At 50.7% G+C, this 20,123-nt stretch overlaps 1 protein-coding gene across 1 annotated transcript in view; it reads right to left on the reverse strand.

Moving 5' to 3' along the window:
* The window catches only part of LOC144142579 (uncharacterized), a 34,824-nt gene that overhangs the window by 4,695 nt on the left and 10,006 nt on the right, over positions 1-20,123 (reverse strand). Inside the window, exon 2 of the mRNA XM_077674178.1 lies at positions 7,734-8,110. Coding sequence (XP_077530304.1) covers positions 7,734-7,778 — 45 coding nt within the window. The 5' untranslated portion in view covers positions 7,779-8,110. The remainder of the gene's footprint in view (positions 1-7,733; positions 8,111-20,123) is intronic.

A 20,123-nucleotide genomic window follows, 5' to 3' on the forward strand; every position in this document is an offset into this window, starting at 1 on the left:
TTAACGTTGTTGGGTTGAGGATCTTACGGCGACCCAGCCCCGCTCTCTGACATAGACCACCACGCCAGCTCCCGGCGTGTTAACCATGTAGCCGGCCTACGATAAAGCAACGCAACAAGGTTTACCTGATTCATATGCACAATAGACAGTAGTGACGAAGCACACCCATTTATTTTGGACCTTCCGAAAACGTGCACACAAGGTCCAAAGGCATTCATGCTTCACGCCATCTAGTCTTGAACAGAATAGGAGACAAAGCTCGTGACAGAGTAGCTTCCACTGGAGATGCGCCCTACCCAGATGACCACCCTCTCGAATCGTTCTGAATCACGTGCGCATTCGCGGAAGTCCAGCACACGCGTGAGCGTGCAGCTGTGATGCCATCTGACAAAGCCCGCGCAGGAGCGCCAGCTTGTCGTCTGCTTGCCGCGGCCAAGTTACAGTGAACTAGGATATTCTAGTTCACTGTAGCCAGGTAATGTCTCTTCTACGGTAGTAAGCACCGAATCGGTGTAGCGGATTTCTACGACTCCCACAACATTGAGCCTAACGACATGCCAAGTGACGCCAAACTCATTGCTTGTTGAGCTGCAGTCCGCGGTTGACGACTTTATGCCTTGAGAAAAAAAACTCCGCAGGCACCCAAAAACTGCTGATAAGTTGTGAATACATAAGTCCAACGGAACGCCGCTGAGTGTTTATTTAAATTTAGCACTGTGCCATGAACGTTGCTTAGTAGGCAGGACGGCGTTCGGAGTTGAACACACCTATGAGGGGATATGCTGCGCTGTGTAGCCATTGGGTGGTTTAGAAGCCATTCTTGTATACACCCCGCTGAGTGTCCACATGCTATGGAATGTGTCACAGCCAATGGGCGCACTCCTTTTCGAAGGTGCCACTAACTGCGCATCGTCTGGGCCTGTATCCAAACGTCATTTCTCCTCGCCTCTTGAAATGAGGACACAACCCCTGCAGTCTAGGCTTACAGCTTCTCACAAACATTAAAGGGGCACTGACACAAAATTTTGAAGGCGAGATAACGTAGGAGATAGATTGGTGGGAACACATATACATCATCTGCAAAATATCAGCGGCGAATACAGCCTAGAACATATTTAAAATCAATTTTGAAGTGTGCGAAACGCAACCGAGCAGCCAGCAGAGGACCACGCGCAATTGTAAATAAACAACATCCAAACACGTCACGAGTTTGTGTTTGCCGCTTCCGCACTACCGGCGTTTTACGCAGGCTCGCCCGGCTCGCCGCTCCAATCGGAGGGCCGGAGGGCGGAGCTTCTGCTTTCGAGAACGAACGACCCGATCGTTGGCGGCGGAGGCGCCGTGATTTCGTCAGCTAATCGGGCAGCTGGCCGCGACCAAAGTTCTACAGCGATTGCAGGCACTCTGTTTCTATTACTGTTTATTACCATTGGATGCGAAAACGCGCCGGAGGCACGAAAAGCCCACTGAGCTAGCCGCACGGTCGCTGTGCAGGCGGCGGCCACGGCCGCGAAGTGGCCCAGGCCGGCGCAGGTAGCTCGAGTGATAGCTTGTTACCGCTGCACGAAATTGTCCCCAAGTCCCGACCATAGTGGCTTACATGAGAAAGGAGCTAATGATGCGATGGCGGGTCGCATTAAAAATTGTCATCTGCACCGCTTACGAGAGCGGCACTCGAATATCCGCCGCAGTGCTGAGCCGAACACATCTGTAGGCGGACCTGTAGGCAGACCGGCCGCGGCTGCTCCCAGCGCGCGTCTTGCCACCCACCGTCTCGAGCGTCGCGCGTCGTTCTTTAGCCGCGGTAGCATTCGCAGCGCCTGCGTCACATCCACGGTCGCTATTTAATTAAGCGCCTCACGAGATCAGTACGTGGGGGCATTCGCAGAAACTGCCGTCGATGCGGATTCGACAGTGCTACGGCGGCTCTGCTCTGTGATATCCCTCCGACGGTCACGTGGTCAGCTTTGTTCACACAAAATCCACAAAATCCATCGTTTCACGGCACTCGCTGAAACCGAAACTGCGACTGGCCGCATTTAAAATCCCTCTAATTAAACAACCGTCGCACGCTGAAGCAAATGAGGTTTCTACAGGTTATAAGTAGGTCACTAGCTACTTATCGCAACGAAAAAAACAAGATGCTAAATTTTTGTGTCAGTGCCCCTTTAAGAGGAGCGAGACGAACACCAGACACCGGCTTTATCGCCCGATGGGCTGTATAATGCTCTCACATTAAAAGAATGACCACTGGAGCCGGTGAATAGCTGGCTCTGTATACGCGTGTATCACATTCAGGAAAAGAGAAATGCAATGGAAAATTGCCATCATTAGTTTTCTGAAATCACAAAATGTAGATTCAATAAGGAAAGGAGGGGATTGAAAAGCTGGATATGAAATGAAGTCGCACTGCTGGTGACTTTCAAGTATATATATATAATTATGAAATCTATTCCCCTATAAAAAGACTTGGACATGGGAGTAAGCCCGGGGTGTGCCAGACAATTACAGATCAGTCACTTCATTTCTACATGACATATTCATGACACTCGCCAAACGAATGATGCTTAGCTGGCAAAGCAAAAGAGAACGGAAGGTGCAGTGAATTCACCTAGAGCTTAAAAACAGAGAGAAAGAGCAGGAAAGGCTCAAAGTTTCGGAAAATAAAATTTTGGTTGCAGTATTTCCAGAGCCAGTATTCTAGCAGCTAATAACCACTTCCTAAAAATGGGGCTGAAGTTCTGTTAGGTTTCTGTAGCGCTTTCTTTAGGGCCTGATTTTCCCCTTACGTGCGCCAGCTTAACGAAGCGCCTCCCGCTGTCTTCTGTGGTAACTCTTTCGCCGCGTGATTTTTGTTCACCCACCTTTACATATACGTCTACGTGTTTGTCTGCGTTACAATTAAGGTACAGTGTGACACGTGGTGCTCGTATACCAACAAGCCAATGATTCGTGTGCCCTGAAACAGGCGTGTGACTGTTACACGGGAGTCCCGTTAATCAGCGAGAACGCCACAAACCCATGCCGAAAAATCTGCGATGGCAGTGCCTTTTGTCTCGTGACCACCCTCCTGGACCGCTCCAGACGTGGTGGAGCTCGCCATGTTGTTTTAATTTATTAGGTACTCTTTTACCACACCGAATTTTCTAGCCAATTGTTGTAATAACCAAACCAGTCAGCATTTCAACTTAGTCATGTGCTAACGTTTTGCCTGAAATGTGCCAAAGGCTATAACTGTGCTTAGCGCACAGGTGTACAGAGGTCAAAACTGTTGACAACAACGCGCGAACGTGTGGCTTTCGATATGTGCTGCACAGCCTGCTGATAGCCACCGGCGTGACCAGCGAGATTAGGTGACGTCGCTGCTTCTGCTTGGCATGTGAAAGCTGTGGCCGATGCTTCCGTGGTTTGGGGGGCAAGGTTCGTCGCCCTAAGTCCCTCACCACGACCGCCGCTAAAGATCGATATTAAACGTTATCTTACGCTGATAACCAGTGCAGTCTTGTTATCGCCTTTGGTATGGTTCCGAGATAAAAAAAAAAAGTGGAATGTGGGTCGGGCACAGCCATTCTAACGTAGGTTGTGCAGGAAAGGAGCATTGACTCAGAAATTGCCTAAAGACATTTATATTGGCGTGGTGAAATTTTAGCACGCATGCGCAGGCACATAAAGCGTGGCGAGGTCGTGTCGAGGGTGTTTCGACGCGGACCTCTCCCTCAAAACAGGGAAGAATTGGCAATAGCTTTCGCATGCCAAGCCGCCGCAGCGCCGTCCCCTAATCTCGCTGGTCACGCCGGTGGCTATCAGCAGGCTGCACTGCACGTATCGAAGGCCACGCGTTCGCGCATTGTTGTCAACAGTTTTGACCTCTGTACCTGTGCGCTAAGCAGTGTTGGCATTAAAGAACTGTGCCTTACTGGTTTCCTTCCTTCCGTCTTTGTCCTTGGTGCTTTGCTATCATGTTGGGGGGTGCGGGGTGTATGGAAGTGGTAACGTTCGTGTAGTGGTACATAGGGGGCACTATGGGTTCTTCTGTAGGTGAGAATTTGAGCAATTTGACGATAATATGGCTCCAGTTAGAACCCAAGGAAACCCCATGGCTTGCTATGCAAAGAATGCTAAGCATTATTGTGTAAACTAACGGAGAATGAGCAGTCAAGAAACTGATCCCTGCCTTCTCGTCACGTTGCGAAGCGTCGACGGTGTGTGGACGCAGACGCAACAGGAGATTCTTCAAGCAATCTTTTCTACAACGAGCCAACAATAGGTTCGCATTCGCTCTATCTTCGGTGTCATCCTCATTCTCTCGGTTACAACGCGGCCGACGACACCGCGAAACCACAGGAGCTGTGCTCTAAAATAATTTGTGCAGAAGAGGCGTTCTTGGGGAAGGTAGAATTTAGAACAGGTCTGCGTGAAGGAGCAAAGCCATTTCTGCACGTAAGCCAATTAGTGGCGCTTGAATGGGGGCCACGCATGTCCTTGAAACAGATCAGGCCTGAGAAGGAAAGTGGGCTGAAATTCTTGCCACGGGAACTTAAGCAATTCACAAGTAAAAACGTTAATACAGTCATTAATTGAAATCGATGCGACTAGGGAAATCGTGCCTCTACATACAAAACGAAGTTATCAACATACGTAAGTAGCCCTGGACATAGGCAGTGACCCGTCCGTTCAATACGAGTCTTCTCCGTGGTTCAACAAGAAAAAGGGGACTGCACTTGGTAAGCTACGCAATCAGAAAAAACAACACAACCCAGCTCTAACACTGGACGATAAATCATAAGGAGTGTGTCTCAACGAGTACTGAATTTATGGCACGTAAGTAGCTTGTGAATAGCTCGTTCACATTTGGAAACAGTGCATGTATTGCATGGAGGAGTTCCCCCATGGTGTATTGCATGTGTAGGCGCCGCGTGAGTTAGCCGTCGTAAATAACACCCAAATATTTAAGTTCTGTGACCTTAACGATTAATGTTTCTCGACAAAATCAACATCATCATACACATGAAAATACCAGAACGGCACATTTCCTGACATTAATTGAAAGATACGTACTGACTCAATTTTACGGGGCGGTAATATACAAGGTGTTTCACCCAGCATTAGCCAGAGTTTAAAAATATGTCGATGCACTTTAAGACAACGCAACCAAATGCATGTTGCTCACTTTTGGGTGTAGTTTCTCACGATATTCTTTGTGTTTCGCTTAATTAGATAATTAGTCAATTTTAATTAGCCAACTTCCGAACCAACAAAGCGAGGCGAAAAATCCCAATTAGAAAGTTGCAGAGCGGTAAGCAAAACGTTCGAAAAAACAGCTTCTGTCTTTTCATCTATGAAGTATTAGTGTTTTTAAGATTAGTGAGAATGCCCGCGAAATACAAAAGAAACATCACGTGACGTGCCGGGTTGCGCGTCTTGATTGCAGTGCTAGCTATACACCTTTTCAGGGCATGTCCTGGGCTGTGTTGCGCATGTGCAGTTACATATTCCTGTCGACTGCGCCAATTATGGGACCGCTAGCACAGCCTACTGATAAAATGACAGCCCCCAGGACGAAGAAGTTGAAGCCAACGCTCCGCGCACACACTGCCATAGGCGCGCTGCCGCTTAAAAGGCGACAGAGCAGCAACGTAGGCGTTGGCTGTGCATACGCAGACGCAGCGGTTATCGCTTGTGCTGCCGGAAGCAATTAACAGGTCCGTCATATGCCCTATCACTTTTAGGCGGCTGCGCACCTATGATGTTTGTACGCGGAACGTTTGGAAACATGTCACGTGTCTTTTTTTTGTTTTGTTTTTTTTTTTTTTTGTATTTTTAAGGCATCTTCAGTAAGCTGAAAAACAGAAATTAAGACGAAAGTTAATTCGAGCGTTTTGCATACCGCTCTGCAACTTTCTAATTGGGATTTTTTGCCGAGCTTTGTTGGTTTGGAAGTTGGCGAATTAAAATTGGTAATTATCTAATTATAGGCAGACAGACAGACAATGAACTTTATTGAAGGTCCTGAGGAGCACTGTCGCCGTTCAGGGCGGCAGCGCTGCGGGCCGCTCCCACGTGGAGACGGGGAGGCCGAGCCTCACCGCCGCGTCGTGGGCCCTCTGGACGGCTATTAGCTGGTGTAGTAGATCGGGGCTCTCCAAGTCGGAGCGCCACTCTTCCTTGGTCATGCGTTTAAAGCCCCGAAGTGATGGACACCGCCAGAGCATATGATCTAAATTGCTACGTTCGCCACAATCCGGGCAGTCCGGTTCAAAAGTGTCCGCGTAGAAACTGATAGTGGATAAACTAGGATAAGACCTGTTCTGCAACATTCGGAGCGTGGCTGCCTGCGGCCTGGAGAGTTTCTCGTGCAGAAGAGGAAACGTTCGCCTGCCCAGCTTATAGTGCTGAATAGTCTCGTTGAACGTGAATAAAGTGTCTCTGAAGACCTCCCAACCAATCCCCGAGGAATCGCCTCCGTCCGACACGGCGCGGTGGGTTATCTCGCGCGCGCGGGTGTGGGCGACCTCATTGAGGTTAATTAAACAGGACAAGTGCGACCCTAGGTGAGCGGGAAACCAGGTGATAGTGTGTGAGGAAATGACCTTATTTCCTAGGATGCGAGCTACCTCGGCCGAACCGGAACCTGATGCAAAGGCCCTAACGGCTGCGCGCGAATCGGTGTAAATTCGATGCCGGTTGTCGTCAAGTAAAGCAAGAGCCACCGTGGCCTGCTCGGCTCTAGCCGGTGTGGTGTTCCTGAAAGATTCAGAATTAAGAACGGACGGTGCCACTGTGATCTACCATAACTGCCGAGAAGTTTGCCGATCGGCCGTACTGCGCGGCGTCCACAAAGCACGCGAAGTGCGGGTCGTCGCGAACTTGTTTTAGGGCCTCGCCTCCGGCCCTTCGCCTGCATTGTGCTGCGGGTGCACGTTGCGGGGAAACGGGGAGATGATTATAGCAGCTCTCTGCTCCTTAGTAAGGCCAACCTTGCGCTCCTCCTCCAGGGATGGATTACAGCCCAGAACAGCCAGAATCTCCCTGCCAGCGGGTGGACATGCAACCTGGCAGTCTGGTCTGAGCCGTGTGCTGCGCTTCGATGATTTCCTCTAAAGTGTTATGCACCCCGAGCTGCATGAGCCTCTCTGTGCTGGCATTCATCGGGATAGGCCCATCACGCGCTTGATGCTTTTACGAATTAGTAAATTGAGCTTAGCCTTTTCGTGATTTTGCCAGCAGTGCATGGGCGCCACGTACGTGATGTGGCTCATCAAGAATGCATGGAAGAGCCTCGAGAGATTGTCCTCCTTGATACCTCCTCGACTGTTCGAGACGCGAGTAATTAACCGTATCATGCTATCAGTCTTAGCGGTGATTTTGGCGATGGTATGCCTGTTACAATTACGTTCGACTCGATAAGCATACGAAAAATAGCGTGATAAACAACATACAAATGTGAGCAATATGCATTTGGTTGCGTCATCACCATTCTGAATCGGAATAGACCTGCAAAGTATGTGAAAAAAACAGGTAACACGATTCGTCCGCGAGGGCTTCCACGCGATTGTTGGTAGTACAAAAAATTTCTTTCTGAACATGCAAGCCGGAATGTACGCTGGGTACCCAGGTAAAAAGTAGGGCCTCCGTTAAGTTTGTCGTCGCCGTTTCAGCACCAACCATACCTCGTCTACTGTTCAATTTTACTTGTCAACCTTATCGAGGCCTTCATCCGTCTGTGCTCTCACCTGTCGTGACATTTTCCTCCGGAAAGCTCCCCCACTGCACTCCATCCTCAGGGCGGCAGACGACGCGTGGTCGAGCGAGCAGGTGGGCCCGCCGTCGACCTGCGGACACCGCTTGCACAGCAGGTGCCCGCAGGGCAGCAAACCAAGTTCCAGGGGCACCAGTTCACAGGCGCTGAATGTCCGGCCGGTGGGGTCGGCGAATACGGCGCTGCGTATCCCGGCCGGTGGGGTCGGCGAAATACAGCATCACCAGGCGGGCTCAGGTGCGAACCCGAACGTGTGGTACCGGTTGCTGTTCGTAGGCATATTCCACCCCATAGGGTTTCCGCCCTTCTGTTGTAGGGGGACCTTATATTCTCTGCTGGCGGTGCTTCAACCTGTCAATGCACGCATTTAAAATTGTTAATCATCAATGAGGCAGCGGCTTAAAGAGGTTCCAGCAGGCGGTGAAAATGGAACGCACACGTCAGCAGGCCGCGGTGGGTTCAGCCTTGTCATCACAACCGCCGAGTATCGTACCAAAAGGTGATGATGATGATGTAGACACTAGGGGCATGGAGGAAACAAAAGGAGGAAAGAAAAGACTAGGGGGGTCTGTGGCCACAAAGCGTAAAACGTGCAACAGGCTGCACATTAAAATGAAAAAAGAATGAAAACGTTGTGCTGCTTGCTTGGTGGTATTTTATTAGAGTCCAATCCCGGGCGTCTTCGATTGATTGATTGATTGTAGGGTTTAATGCGCCGACGCAACACTGGCGATGAGGTGCGCCGTAGTGGAGAAGCAGAGTCGAACACGCCACAGCCTCCCTAGAATCGGGGTTCTGCGAGGGTGGTGTGCACCTGTCTTACTCCTGTGACATCACGTTCAGGCTTCACTCTGCACGCACTATTCTAGAGCTGTTACTTTTTAAAATTCACAGTGTTACGAATTTTGCGTGACGGGCACGTTAGTTCCTCAAAACTCCCAATTCTGCTTCCTGCTGTACAATCTTGGTTTTGTTCAGCGCCACGCTGAACAAAACCCGTTGAAATGTGCTAAGATCGCCTCTGACAATAGGCGCGTGCCGTTGATTGTATTTTAGCGAGGATAATGAACAGATGCAACAGGCCATCACGCTATCGGGGTATGCGCCGTACCAACATCAACCATGTGGAAGAGGAAGGTAGGATTATGTCGTATTCAAACGCGAGGATATACGCCAAAGACGTGTCAGGGGAAGAAGATGAACCCCATAAGGTCCATTCGCGAGAAACGAGCTGGGTTATCTCAACACTACGACCTGCGTTCCTATCGGCTTCACCCCTGCGAATAAACCACCTCAACCGGCTATCGGTGCGTTGACTGTCCTTGACAGTATATGTAATACGTATGAGCCGTCCTGCCAGCTACCTTTTCACAAGGAATGCGCGTCACGCAACCCCCCGATCGAGTCAGCCTGTCGCGCTGATGTTAAACAAAACGCACAGTCATGCAACGCTTCGTTCGAAACTGTTTTGGGAGGAGACGATAACTGAAGTGCACGCTGCGGCTGCAGACGGATAGACACGCGGTAGGAACACCTGCGGAAGCCATGTCCGCCAAACCACCTAAACGAAAGGCGAGGTCTGGGAAACACGTCTCCACAGATCATATTGCTCACGCACCGGTTGACGGCCGGCTGCATGGTGCACGACGTGCGGTCGCCACCGAAGCTTCTGTAGAACCTGCCCGTAGCGTAAAATCGCAGCGCACACACACTTGCTCCTCGACGGTCATTTAGCGAAAGCCATCCCGAAGTTGTTGCAAACTAAGGGTCTGTCGCCAGCTGACTGCACAACCAATACGCAGCGCTTTACGAGAGCTAAAGACGAGGTCGAAATTACTCCTTCGTTTAAAAGACCTGTCGGGGTAGAAATATGCCTGCTACGGCGACTATAAATTAAAAAAAAAAAAGAACACGCCGCAGCAGCGGCCGGACGGGACGTCCCGAGTTCAACTCGGCCGGGCAAAACCATGCCCGAGTTTCCTCTGAGTTCTAATGTCAATCAAACACACCCAACCCTTTCGTGGGCGCGGCGTAACAAGCGAAGCCACACCCATGGGTGTGGCTTCCTCTGTGTGTGGGCGTATCGTAAACACGAAGTCGTCCTTTGATGCTCGCTAGCAGTGACAAGAACTTAGCACAAAGCAAAAATGAAGTCCCCAGGCCACCGTCAGCCAATGGTTCCACAGTCGCGGGTGTGTTCGATCCGAACTGGAGTTCCCTATTGGTCGATGCGATAGGAGAGGCCAAGACGACACGATTTTACCACGGGAGCCTTCATACACCGTGAAAACACAGTCGATGACAATTAAATGACACAACTTCAACGTTTAAAACGCACTCACCAATGGCTCAAACACGCTCTCGACACGGGACGATTTCTGATAAGTGCCCGCCGTGCACACTCAAGCAGGCCGTAAACAAAAGCCATATTTGATGGTCGGGTGCAAGGCGCGTTCCGTTCGCTACAGTGGACCCCTTGATTACTTGGTTTGTTCTTGCGCAGAGTTGCACTAGGACTACCCTCAAGCCAAGTAGCAAACATAATTGAGTGGAAGAACAGAACACCGAGAAAAACGGACCGCCCGCGCCGGGCGTGGCCAACGGGATTTCAAAGTAGCTGTGGGTTTATCGAGTTTATGCTAGGAATTGAGTATTGCAGTTCGATTTCAGATGGTGCTGCATGCGGAACATAGCACAAGCCGTACTTTACCAACGTAAGCGGCCGAAATACATTGCGCTGAATATGCCAGGCGTGCTGCGCGCGATTCCGGTGGTTTCGCTCGAGGTGCATCTGAATGCTCCTGTATCTCTACTTTTATTACCCAAGCAGCTATAAACTTGGGATTAGGTGGAACTCGGGCCTTCTGGAATAGCACCCAAGATATTACCAGCGATGCTGTTTAAACTGGAGCCTTTACCTGGAGCCCTTCACTACGGCGCGCCTCATCGCCTGCGTTGCGTCGGCGCGTTGTTGGGCCGGCGAACGTGCGCAAGGAAACTTCGCCGAGCGATGACGTCATCGCGCGTGCCGGCACCGGTCTTCGAGAACGCTCTATCCAGCGTTCGTGGCGTTGTTGTTTTAAATCTTTTATTCAAAAAGGGAATGCCAAAGGCCACGTCGGGGAGTTGGGAGCGGGGTGGTGGGGTGGGGTTGGATTCATTGACCAAAGGGGTTCGCATAGGTCATGAGTTCGTGGTTGTCGAGAGACGGCATGAGTTTTTCACAGGCGTTGTCTCTCGCGTGCCCATCTCCTCGCCAGTTCACGTGCGTTCGCGCCTCAAGTGGGAAGCACAGAAAAGCTCGCGCCGCAGATATAGAGAACCAGAACAAACAAGTATTCTAGTTCACTGTACCACAGACGCCGAGTTCGCGAAGCCGGTTGCTGCCGGTTCTAGTGCGTGCTAACGCAGTCCATTTTGGGAGAGATGTGAAATCCCGCGGACAAAACGATCCGGGCCTGCCAGCCATGGAGAACTTTCAGCGGCAACTTCGGAAAACCATGTGAAGTTCAACAGCCAGGGTCCTTCCGGCGAAGGGAAGAAATGGGCGGCTGAAGAAGAGCGTACGTCACTACCGAAGAAGATGAAGCGCAGCGAGAAAGCCGCCGCGGCGCTACTCGAGAACGGATTCGACGACTTCGGTCTAATCCCGAATATCGCGCCGGTGAAGCGGCGGCGAAACGACAGCGAGTTGCAGAAGATCCGGAGTTACGAGCTCGCGTACATTGTGCATCCTTTAATGACCGAGCGTTCATTGCTCTTTGCGTGGCTAACGACTACACCACGCAGAAAACTTGACCGAGTCTCAAGCATAATCACGCAGAAAACTTGGCCGGGCCTTCGAGCATAACCACGTCTAAACTTAGCTACCGCGAGCTTCTCTGTTTTCCCAGGCCCACTGTTCGCCCCACTAGTGCGAAGCTGCCTCAATTTTTTGTGGGGGCCAGGGGGAAGCTTACTGCGCAAGTGTTATTCAAAGAATGCTCTGCTTAGCAGCTCTGAGTGCGGCCATCCAACAAGTAAACAGCAATGTACAATCATAGACAAATGAAACGCGAACACGAAAATATGAACCAGGACACATAGCGCGATTTTTTTCCGTGCAAGTTAAATTATCGCGTGTCTTTATTGCAGTGAACAATTCAGATTGAAAATGTTTCTTTCCAAATATACCACTAGCGAGCCATTATTTTGTCTCCACTATCCATATTCTTTGATTGTTCATATTTTCGTGTTCTCATTTCTTTGTCCATGACTGCACATGACGGAATAGGCCTGAGCATATACAGGGTGATCAAAGTTAAGTCGACAAGTTTTTTTTTTAGGTGCGAAGCACCTTAGGACCTCGCAATGCCCGACCGTTGGCGTCCGTGCACACAGCAGTTATGGACTAGCGGCTCAAAGGTAGTCGCAGAAAAAAAAAAAAAAAAGGAACCGAGCACCAGCAAGATTCGAACCACCGACACCCGCAACAACATGCGAGGAATCCAATACGCTACCACTTCTTTTTTTTATTATTATTGCCGGTCTTCGACAGTGCAACACAAAATAAGGGTACTACAGAAAACACACGATATACAAAAAGGCCGCCATGTCATGGTGGACTGGCGTCGTCATTAAAAATTCCCTAAGCATGGCGAGGGGTTCCACCCTTGGCAACCACTCAGGAACAGAAAACTTCGCTCTCTGAATTTCAATGAACTTGGAAACAGTTTCGCAGAAATATTATCGTGTCGGCCGCGCGTCTACATCACAGTTGAGCCATGCCATGCGCGACCGCCAAATACTGTGCAGGCCCAATAACATGACGAGATCGTACGGCACCCCATCCTCTCTCTCTATACATAAAAACCGTATTCCATGGGGGTTCAGTGGAAAGTCCTTTCGCAGTGTCCTTTGGAGGACATCCCATAGAAACACTGCTGCCCAACAATGGAGAAAGACATGCTCCACCGTTTCCGGTTGTTTGCAAATAGAGCAGTCAGTTCCCCATGGCATAGAAATCCCCTTACCCTCCATCCATGTTGCAACTGAAAGCGTGCCCGTGTGTAGTTTAAGGAAGAAAGACTTCGCTCCTGGTGATACTTCCATTCGCTTAACCCTTTTTAGAACATCTTGTCCTGGGCCTGCACAGTATAAAACTCTATACATTGGTACAGGTATGACCACATCACATACATCCTTATATAATTTTTTCCGCGTGACATTAGCCAAATAGTGCATCGAAAATCGAGCAAACAAAAAACGGGATGACACAACAATCTCTTTAAAGTATCCATAGATGCACCCTGTCATACTACTCGTAGAAACTACGAATTCGGGCAAAGCCCGCATTAGCCGCACTTGAAGTACTGTGCGCAGAAAAGGGTCTTGAACGTCCCGCAAAAACAAAAATCGATTCACAAGCTGTCTTACAAAAAGGTGCGTCAGCCCTAAGCCTCCATCGCGGGTTCGTCGAAACAAATTCGTTAGACTGGTCCTCTCCCAAGTAGAAGCCCACACAAATACAGCGAACACGCGGTGAAGTCGTTGTATATTCACCCGAGAACAATGCAGCGCTTGCATAACATACCATAATTTGCTAGCCAGAAAAATGTTGCACACAGTTGCCCTAGCAAACATAGACAAACCATTGACTCTCCATTTATTCGCTTTCTCGCGCAGCTCCTGAGCTTGCGCACGCCAGTATCTCTCTGTCTCTGTAAAACTCCAGTGGAATACCCAAGTATTTCACTGGATGGGTGACCCAAGTGACATTGGCGAAAATGTCTGGGGTTGGCAGCCAATCACCATGCCAGAATCCCACACACTTTCCCCAGTTTACAAAGCTACCTGTTGCAACACCGAACCGTTTCACGATTTCTACGACAAGAGTGACACTTTCCTTGTCTGAACAGAAAACTGCAACGTCATCAGCATAAGCGAGAAGCTTGACTTCAGAAGAGTGTGCACGAAAACCTCGAACCTGGTTGTTTAGTATAATGGCTAAACACAACAGGGCTGAGGGGGCAACCCTGACGCACCGAACGTCGCACGCTAATGGGCGCTCCCAGTGAATTATTTACAATCAACCGCGTGGTACACCGTCGGTACGCCAGGCCAACACCCTCACTAATGACAGATCCCACATTTACATGGTCAAGAACAGAAAACAATATCATGGGACACGCAATCAAACGCCTTTTCAAGGTCAAGCTGGAGAAGCGCGACGGCGCCTCCAGCGACGTCGCAGCACTCAAGCACACATCTCGCCGTGTGTATATTCGTTGTGATTGTGCGACCTTTGATGCCGCACGTCTGGTGTGGCCCTACAAGAAGTGTGATTACAGTTTGTAACCTCTGCGCTAGCACCTTCATCAATATTTTGTAATCAACGTTCGACAAAGCGATTGGCCCGTACGCCGTTACAAACTTTAGTTTTTCAGTTTCTTCTGTTTTCGGTATCAGAACCGTGTGGGAAGACGAAAACGACGGTGGAAGGTATTTCAGACGAAATGCTTCTAAAAACATCGCCGTTAAAACCGGTGATACGTCCTCTTTGAAGTACTTATAAAAGGCCGCGCTTAACCCCTCAGGACCGGGCGACTTCCCTGAATTTAAATTATCAATTGCTGACTTGATTTCTGCGACAGATATGGGCTGTTCTAAATTATCTTTAATTTCATCCTCAAGGCTTGGCATACGGCTGAGGTACTCTTTTATAAAGCCTTCCACATTATGCGGTCGGTAAGCAAACAAAGACTGATAATATTCAAAGAAAAACTTGTGGATGTCGTCTATATCAGTTGACGCGCGTCCATTCCATTCGATTTCGTCGATCGTATTTCGTCGAGCACGTGCCTTTTCGATTCCAAGCGCCCGTTTGGTTGGCGTTTCTCCCACTGCTAATCGCTCGGCTCTCGCTCGAACGAGTGCCCCGCGGTAGCGTTCTTCGTCTAGTATTTCTAGTTGCTGTTTGAGTTTGCGTATGTCCTCTGTAAACAACCCAGGCGTTTTTCCTCCTTCCAAAGTTATTTTCTTTAAATTGACGCGTAATGTCATTTCCTTAATTTTTCTTCGTGCCTTATGCAGGTGGATCTTTCTATGGCTATAATTTTTATGGCTTCTTTAAATAATTCCCATTGTTCCCCAATTTTACCGTCTTCATTTTCTATCTCTTCAATTTTTTATACATCAATGAACATTTCGTCGTTTAGGAGTTTAGCATTTAATTTCCAAAGGTTCCACGAGAAAGCAGTCTCTTGCCTTCTTGGCCCAACGCTACACTTAACCATGCAGTGGTCAGAAAGCGACACTGGGTGTACTCTGTAACCTTGGAATTTCGGAATTAAATCAAGTGACGCGTATATTCTGTCCAGCCTCGCGTGACTGGTACCCTGAAAGTGGGTGAAACTCACGTCCCGACCACTCTCGAGGCATTCCGCCACGTCTGATAAACCAAATTCATCAATAATTTCTACCAGCAATTCGGTGCTTGCGTCCTTATAAGGACTACTGCTCGTTTTATCCTGCGGAGATAACACACAGTTAAAGTCCCCCATTAAGATAATTTGCCTCTCGAAAGTGAGGTACTGCCGCATATTTTGGAAAAAAAACCCGTCTGTCCTCCCCCCCATTAGGCGCATACACACAAATGACCCGCCATTCGACGCTATTAAATGTGAAATCGCACACAACCAAGCGACCAGATGAACACGATTGGACATTTTCTTTTTGGATTGGACAATTGGACAACCGCTTTTTCACAAAAAGCAGGCAGCCACCGGAGTGTTCAACTGCATGACTAATACACGCACAGTACCTAGCCGTGAACCTCTGCACCATGCTCCCGGTCTCGTCCTCCACCTCGACTTTTGTCTCCTGCGCTGCCAGTACGTCTAGGTCCTGCTCTGTAAGCAGGCGGTACACCTGACATTGCTTCCTCTTGGCTGCAAGCCCCCGCAAATTTAGCGTAGCAAAGGTCAAAGGCACGTCAGCAGGCATCATACCCAGCTTTCTCGCTCAAAATTCCGACCTCAGGAATCTAGGGAAACCACTTCAGGAAAGTGATATGTGCCACAAAGCAAGACGTCAACGTGGAGATGAAAACACTAGAAGAACTTTCCAGGATTCTGAATATTTTATGGGCAATTCGCTGTCAAATCTTACTCCCTATGCATTTGTATCGGATAGTTTCCATGGCTCAGGAACCTAGCCGCAAAACGTGCAAGACTTGAAACTCTGCGCAAAGCAAGTTCTCACCCCCAATATTAGCAGCGCAAAATAACGTTCAATTACGCTAAATAACTACAAGATAATAGCTATTGAAAGGACTGTCATGAGCGGGAAAGCTGCACATGTTTAAGAAGGGGGCGGGCGGATAGAAACCGGGAGCATGGCGCTTACCGTTCCCGTCTCCACGTCCCTAGGTGTGTCCGTCCGCGATTGGGCCTCCAGGTGGCTGTGGTTGCCCCGACATTGTGTCCGGCGGCTTGCGGCCAGGCTGTACGCCTGGACGCTGTCGCAAGGTTGAACGCCGCACCACAGCTGCCTTTTGAGGCGGTTCTCCGTTTCCGCTGCCGCCTCCTGCCTCCTGCGTGTGACCGGTCTCTTCCCGGGACCGCTTAGCAGTGGCGTTGACGATACTGGCAGAGGAGACGCGGTTCGTTCTCTGCTGGTCGCCTAGCCCCATTCCCTCCGGTGCGTCTTCCTCGAAGTGGTCGTCGCCATATCGCCACCTTTCATTTGTGCATCAGGCAAGGGTGGGAACTCCATGGTAGGTTGCCCGCCGTGGTTTGAGTCCTGGGAACCTTGGTCACTAGGTTCAAGAGAAGCCGGCTCCACTTCCGGTGACAACGCCTCCCCCGCGCCTTCTGCCGCTTCTTCTGCTTCCGCTGTATCCATGAGGAGTTCAGACGCGTCGTCGCTCCCCACGGCCCCCGTCACCTTTGAATACGTCTTAACGCACTGTGCGTCTTCGTGTCCGAATCGTCGGCAAATGGAGCAGCGCGGCAGAGGGCGCCACCTGGAGGCGAGCTGTTCTGACAGACCCTACACTGGCTCTCCAAACAAAGGCGAATTTCAGCGGAAATTCCCTGTACCGACTGGATTCAACACTCGCATCGTGTTCATGAAGCCACCAGGAGCACGACAACATTAAGCTTGAAGCCGTACGTAGAACATTCTTCATTTTACGGCCAGTTCAAGTTTCGAAGCGGCGGAGGTCCGCTAACCCTAACAAGCTAGCGGCGAGGCATAGCCACGACGTCGGCTGCCTCGTCGCAGGAGATGGCGTCTGCCATGACTCTAGCGGACGCCGCCCAAGCTCACCGGTCGTCTACAGACATCTCAGACGACGAAGAAATGGATTTGCGAGGTTCGCAAGAAGATGGAATTACTACCGGCGGGAATAATGACACCACGGTCTGGATCACCGTCACAAGCTGGGCCCAGCGCCGCAGAATGGAATCACAAGCGATCACGCCGACGACGACCTTGACGCCTCCGAAATCGGATCTTCGCCCCAGCCGCTCACCGCGAAAGCCGAAACTGCCACCGCTGCCCGCCGACGATTACAAGCTGGCCATCAGACCTCGCAACGGCCTGTCACTAAGCAAGGTGAGCCCCATGGTCCTCTCAGATTGCATCTTGCGTGAGGCGAATCTCCAGCCCGAAGGCACAACAATCAGAGCCCGCATCGACGAAAATCAGAACATCCTCATCGTAAGCACCCCTTCCCCAGACACTGCCACGGCACTGAGCAAGATAGAAAAACTTACAATTGGAAATGGCACCTTTGAAGCTTCATCATACGGGGTCTCCCCGGATAATTCCTGCAAAGGCGTGATTCATAACATCCACCTCGAAGCAACGCCCGACGAAATAATGAAAGCCATCTCAGCTCCAGGATTCGAACCACTCACGTGCCGCAGGTTAGGAAATTCTACAACCATCGTCATAACATTTATGGGGAAGAAAGTGCCCTTTATGGTCTACTTCGGTGGGGTAGAGACGAAGTGCTACCTCTACAAGCGCACGGTCGCCCACTGTCACGTGTGCCACAAGACCGGCCACAGAGCAGACGTGTGCTCGCACCCCCCATCAACGCCCAAATGCAAGGATTGCGGCGTTCAACTGACTTCGGATCAGCACGAGTGCCGCCCCCAGTGTACTCTCTGCGGAGGCGCCCATACAACGGCAAGTAAGCCATGTCCCAAGAGGTTCCTACCACCGATCAACCGCAGAAAGGGAGGAGGCCCACCCACGAACGCCAGGAGTTCCCGCTCACTGTCCGTGGATGCTCGCAAAACGACTCCAAACTCCCGGTCCCAATCGCGGAACAGGCGAGACAGTTCCCAGGCACCGACCAAAAGCGGAAGGGAATCAGGACGTCGCTCCCGATCCAAGCATGCCTCCAAAACAAGGCCACCAAGCACCACGAGGGGAATCGGAGCATCGCAGACGACTACGTCACCATCTCAGGTGAGCTGGGCAAAGGTCGCCTCTTCCAAAGCTCAGCCCCCCCCCCCCCCCCCTTCACCACCCTGAAATAACACAGGTGCAGGCGCAGAATGCCCGCCTACTAGAGGAAAATGCTATTCTAAAAGCTGAACTTGTATCTTTTAGAGCAGAATTATCTGCGATGCGGGAGGAGTTCCTTAGCACCCGCAGCATTGCAAAAGCCAGCACCCAGTCTTCCCCACCCGAAAAACGCAAACGGGCTGAAAAATCCCCAATCCCGCCAAAAGAGCAGCATCCCAACCATCCCCAGAACGCGCAACCCACACCTTCCATACCGACCCTCCAGCAGATAGAAGAATTAATAACACGATCTACCGAATCTATTCAGGCTACTCTAGAAAAGTACTTGACCGACCGCATGTTGCAATTCGATGCACGAGTGACGGCACGCATAGTCAAGCTAGAGGAACATATGCTTCCGCTCGTCGCTCCTCAGCAGTGGCACAGCAACCAAACCTCCCAAACGGCTGACCCTCACCAAGTCACCCCTCTTTTCCCCCAGGATGGCAGCACAACGATGCAGTAGGCAACCGAACACCCAACAGAAACTCACTGTCTGGCAGTGGAACTGTCGCGGATTCAAGAATAAGCACGGTTCACTCACCCAGTACCTTTCGGCATCATCTACCCCACCCGAAATTATCGCGCTTCAAGAGACTAACACCCAGGTCCGCCTTCCCAGCTTCATCTCATACAGCACAGAAAAAGGCAATAGTCTTCACACCCTTATCAGCAAGCGACTTGTCGCTATTCAACACCCCCTTCAACAGTCAGAGCCCTTAGGAATACTGCTCGAGCTAATTCCGAAAGCGGTTAAGAGAAAACGCACCCTTTTTCTGCTCAACATCTACTGCAGACCGAAGAGCTCTCCCCACGCCCTGAAGCAAGTAATAGAGCAAGCCGCCCACATGGCGGCCAACCATCCGTTCCTAGTAGTGGGCGACTTCAACGCAGCCCACCCCGTCTGGGGATATACTTACACCAACCCAAGGGGCAGAGCGCTGCACGCATTTATTATCGATCAAGATGTCACCCTGCTAACTGACCCCCAGCAAAGCACAAGAATAGGCAACAGCGTCACCAGGGACACTACCCCTGACCTCACCTTGACAAAACTTGTCCCCCGTGCCCGCTGGTCCCACTTAGGTGAGTACCTGGGCAGTGATCACGCCATCCTGGCCACCACCATATACGGAGAAGACTATCAGGCCACGATAGGAACCGCCCGCCTCACGGATTGGGCCAAGCTGAGAGAGGTTCGAGGACAACGAAGCCAACCCGGAGTTTCCCGCACCCCACTGTCCATACAAGACTGGATCGCACAACTCCGCCAAGACGTGCAGGAACACACCAAACAACTACAAACCACAACTACCACCCCGTGTATCGACGCTCGGCTTCTCCACATGTGGGAGGCCCGCCGCAGCCTCTTAAAACGGTGGAAGAAACAAAAGCATAACCGCAAGCTTAAGAAGCGGATCGCACAGCTCACGGCCGACGCAGCGTAATACGCAGCTATGCTCTGCCGAGAGAATTGGCTCACGCTCTGCGACGGGCTAAGGGGTACATTGAGCACCCGCAAAACCTGGAAACTGCTTCGCTTCCTCATCAATCCGGCCACCAGCAAGACGGAATCACAAAACCACATGACCCGAATCATTCAACAACACCCCGGGACTATGGCAGATCTCCTCAATAGCCTCCGGGATCGCTACCTCCCCACTCACCCGTCAGAACCGCTCCCGCCGTACACCGGTGGCCATAACCCCCTACTCGACGAGGACATCCATTTACACGAGGTTGCGGCAGCCGTTGGCGGTCTTCGAAGGCACGCGGCACCGGGCATGGATCAAATTTCGAACAA

Source organism: Haemaphysalis longicornis, unplaced genomic scaffold (assembly GCF_048455015.1).
Source record: "Haemaphysalis longicornis isolate Haplotype H1 unplaced genomic scaffold, Haemaphysalis longicornis Haplotype H1 scaffold_1, whole genome shotgun sequence".
Taxonomy (NCBI): Eukaryota; Metazoa; Arthropoda; class Arachnida; order Ixodida; family Ixodidae; genus Haemaphysalis; species Haemaphysalis longicornis.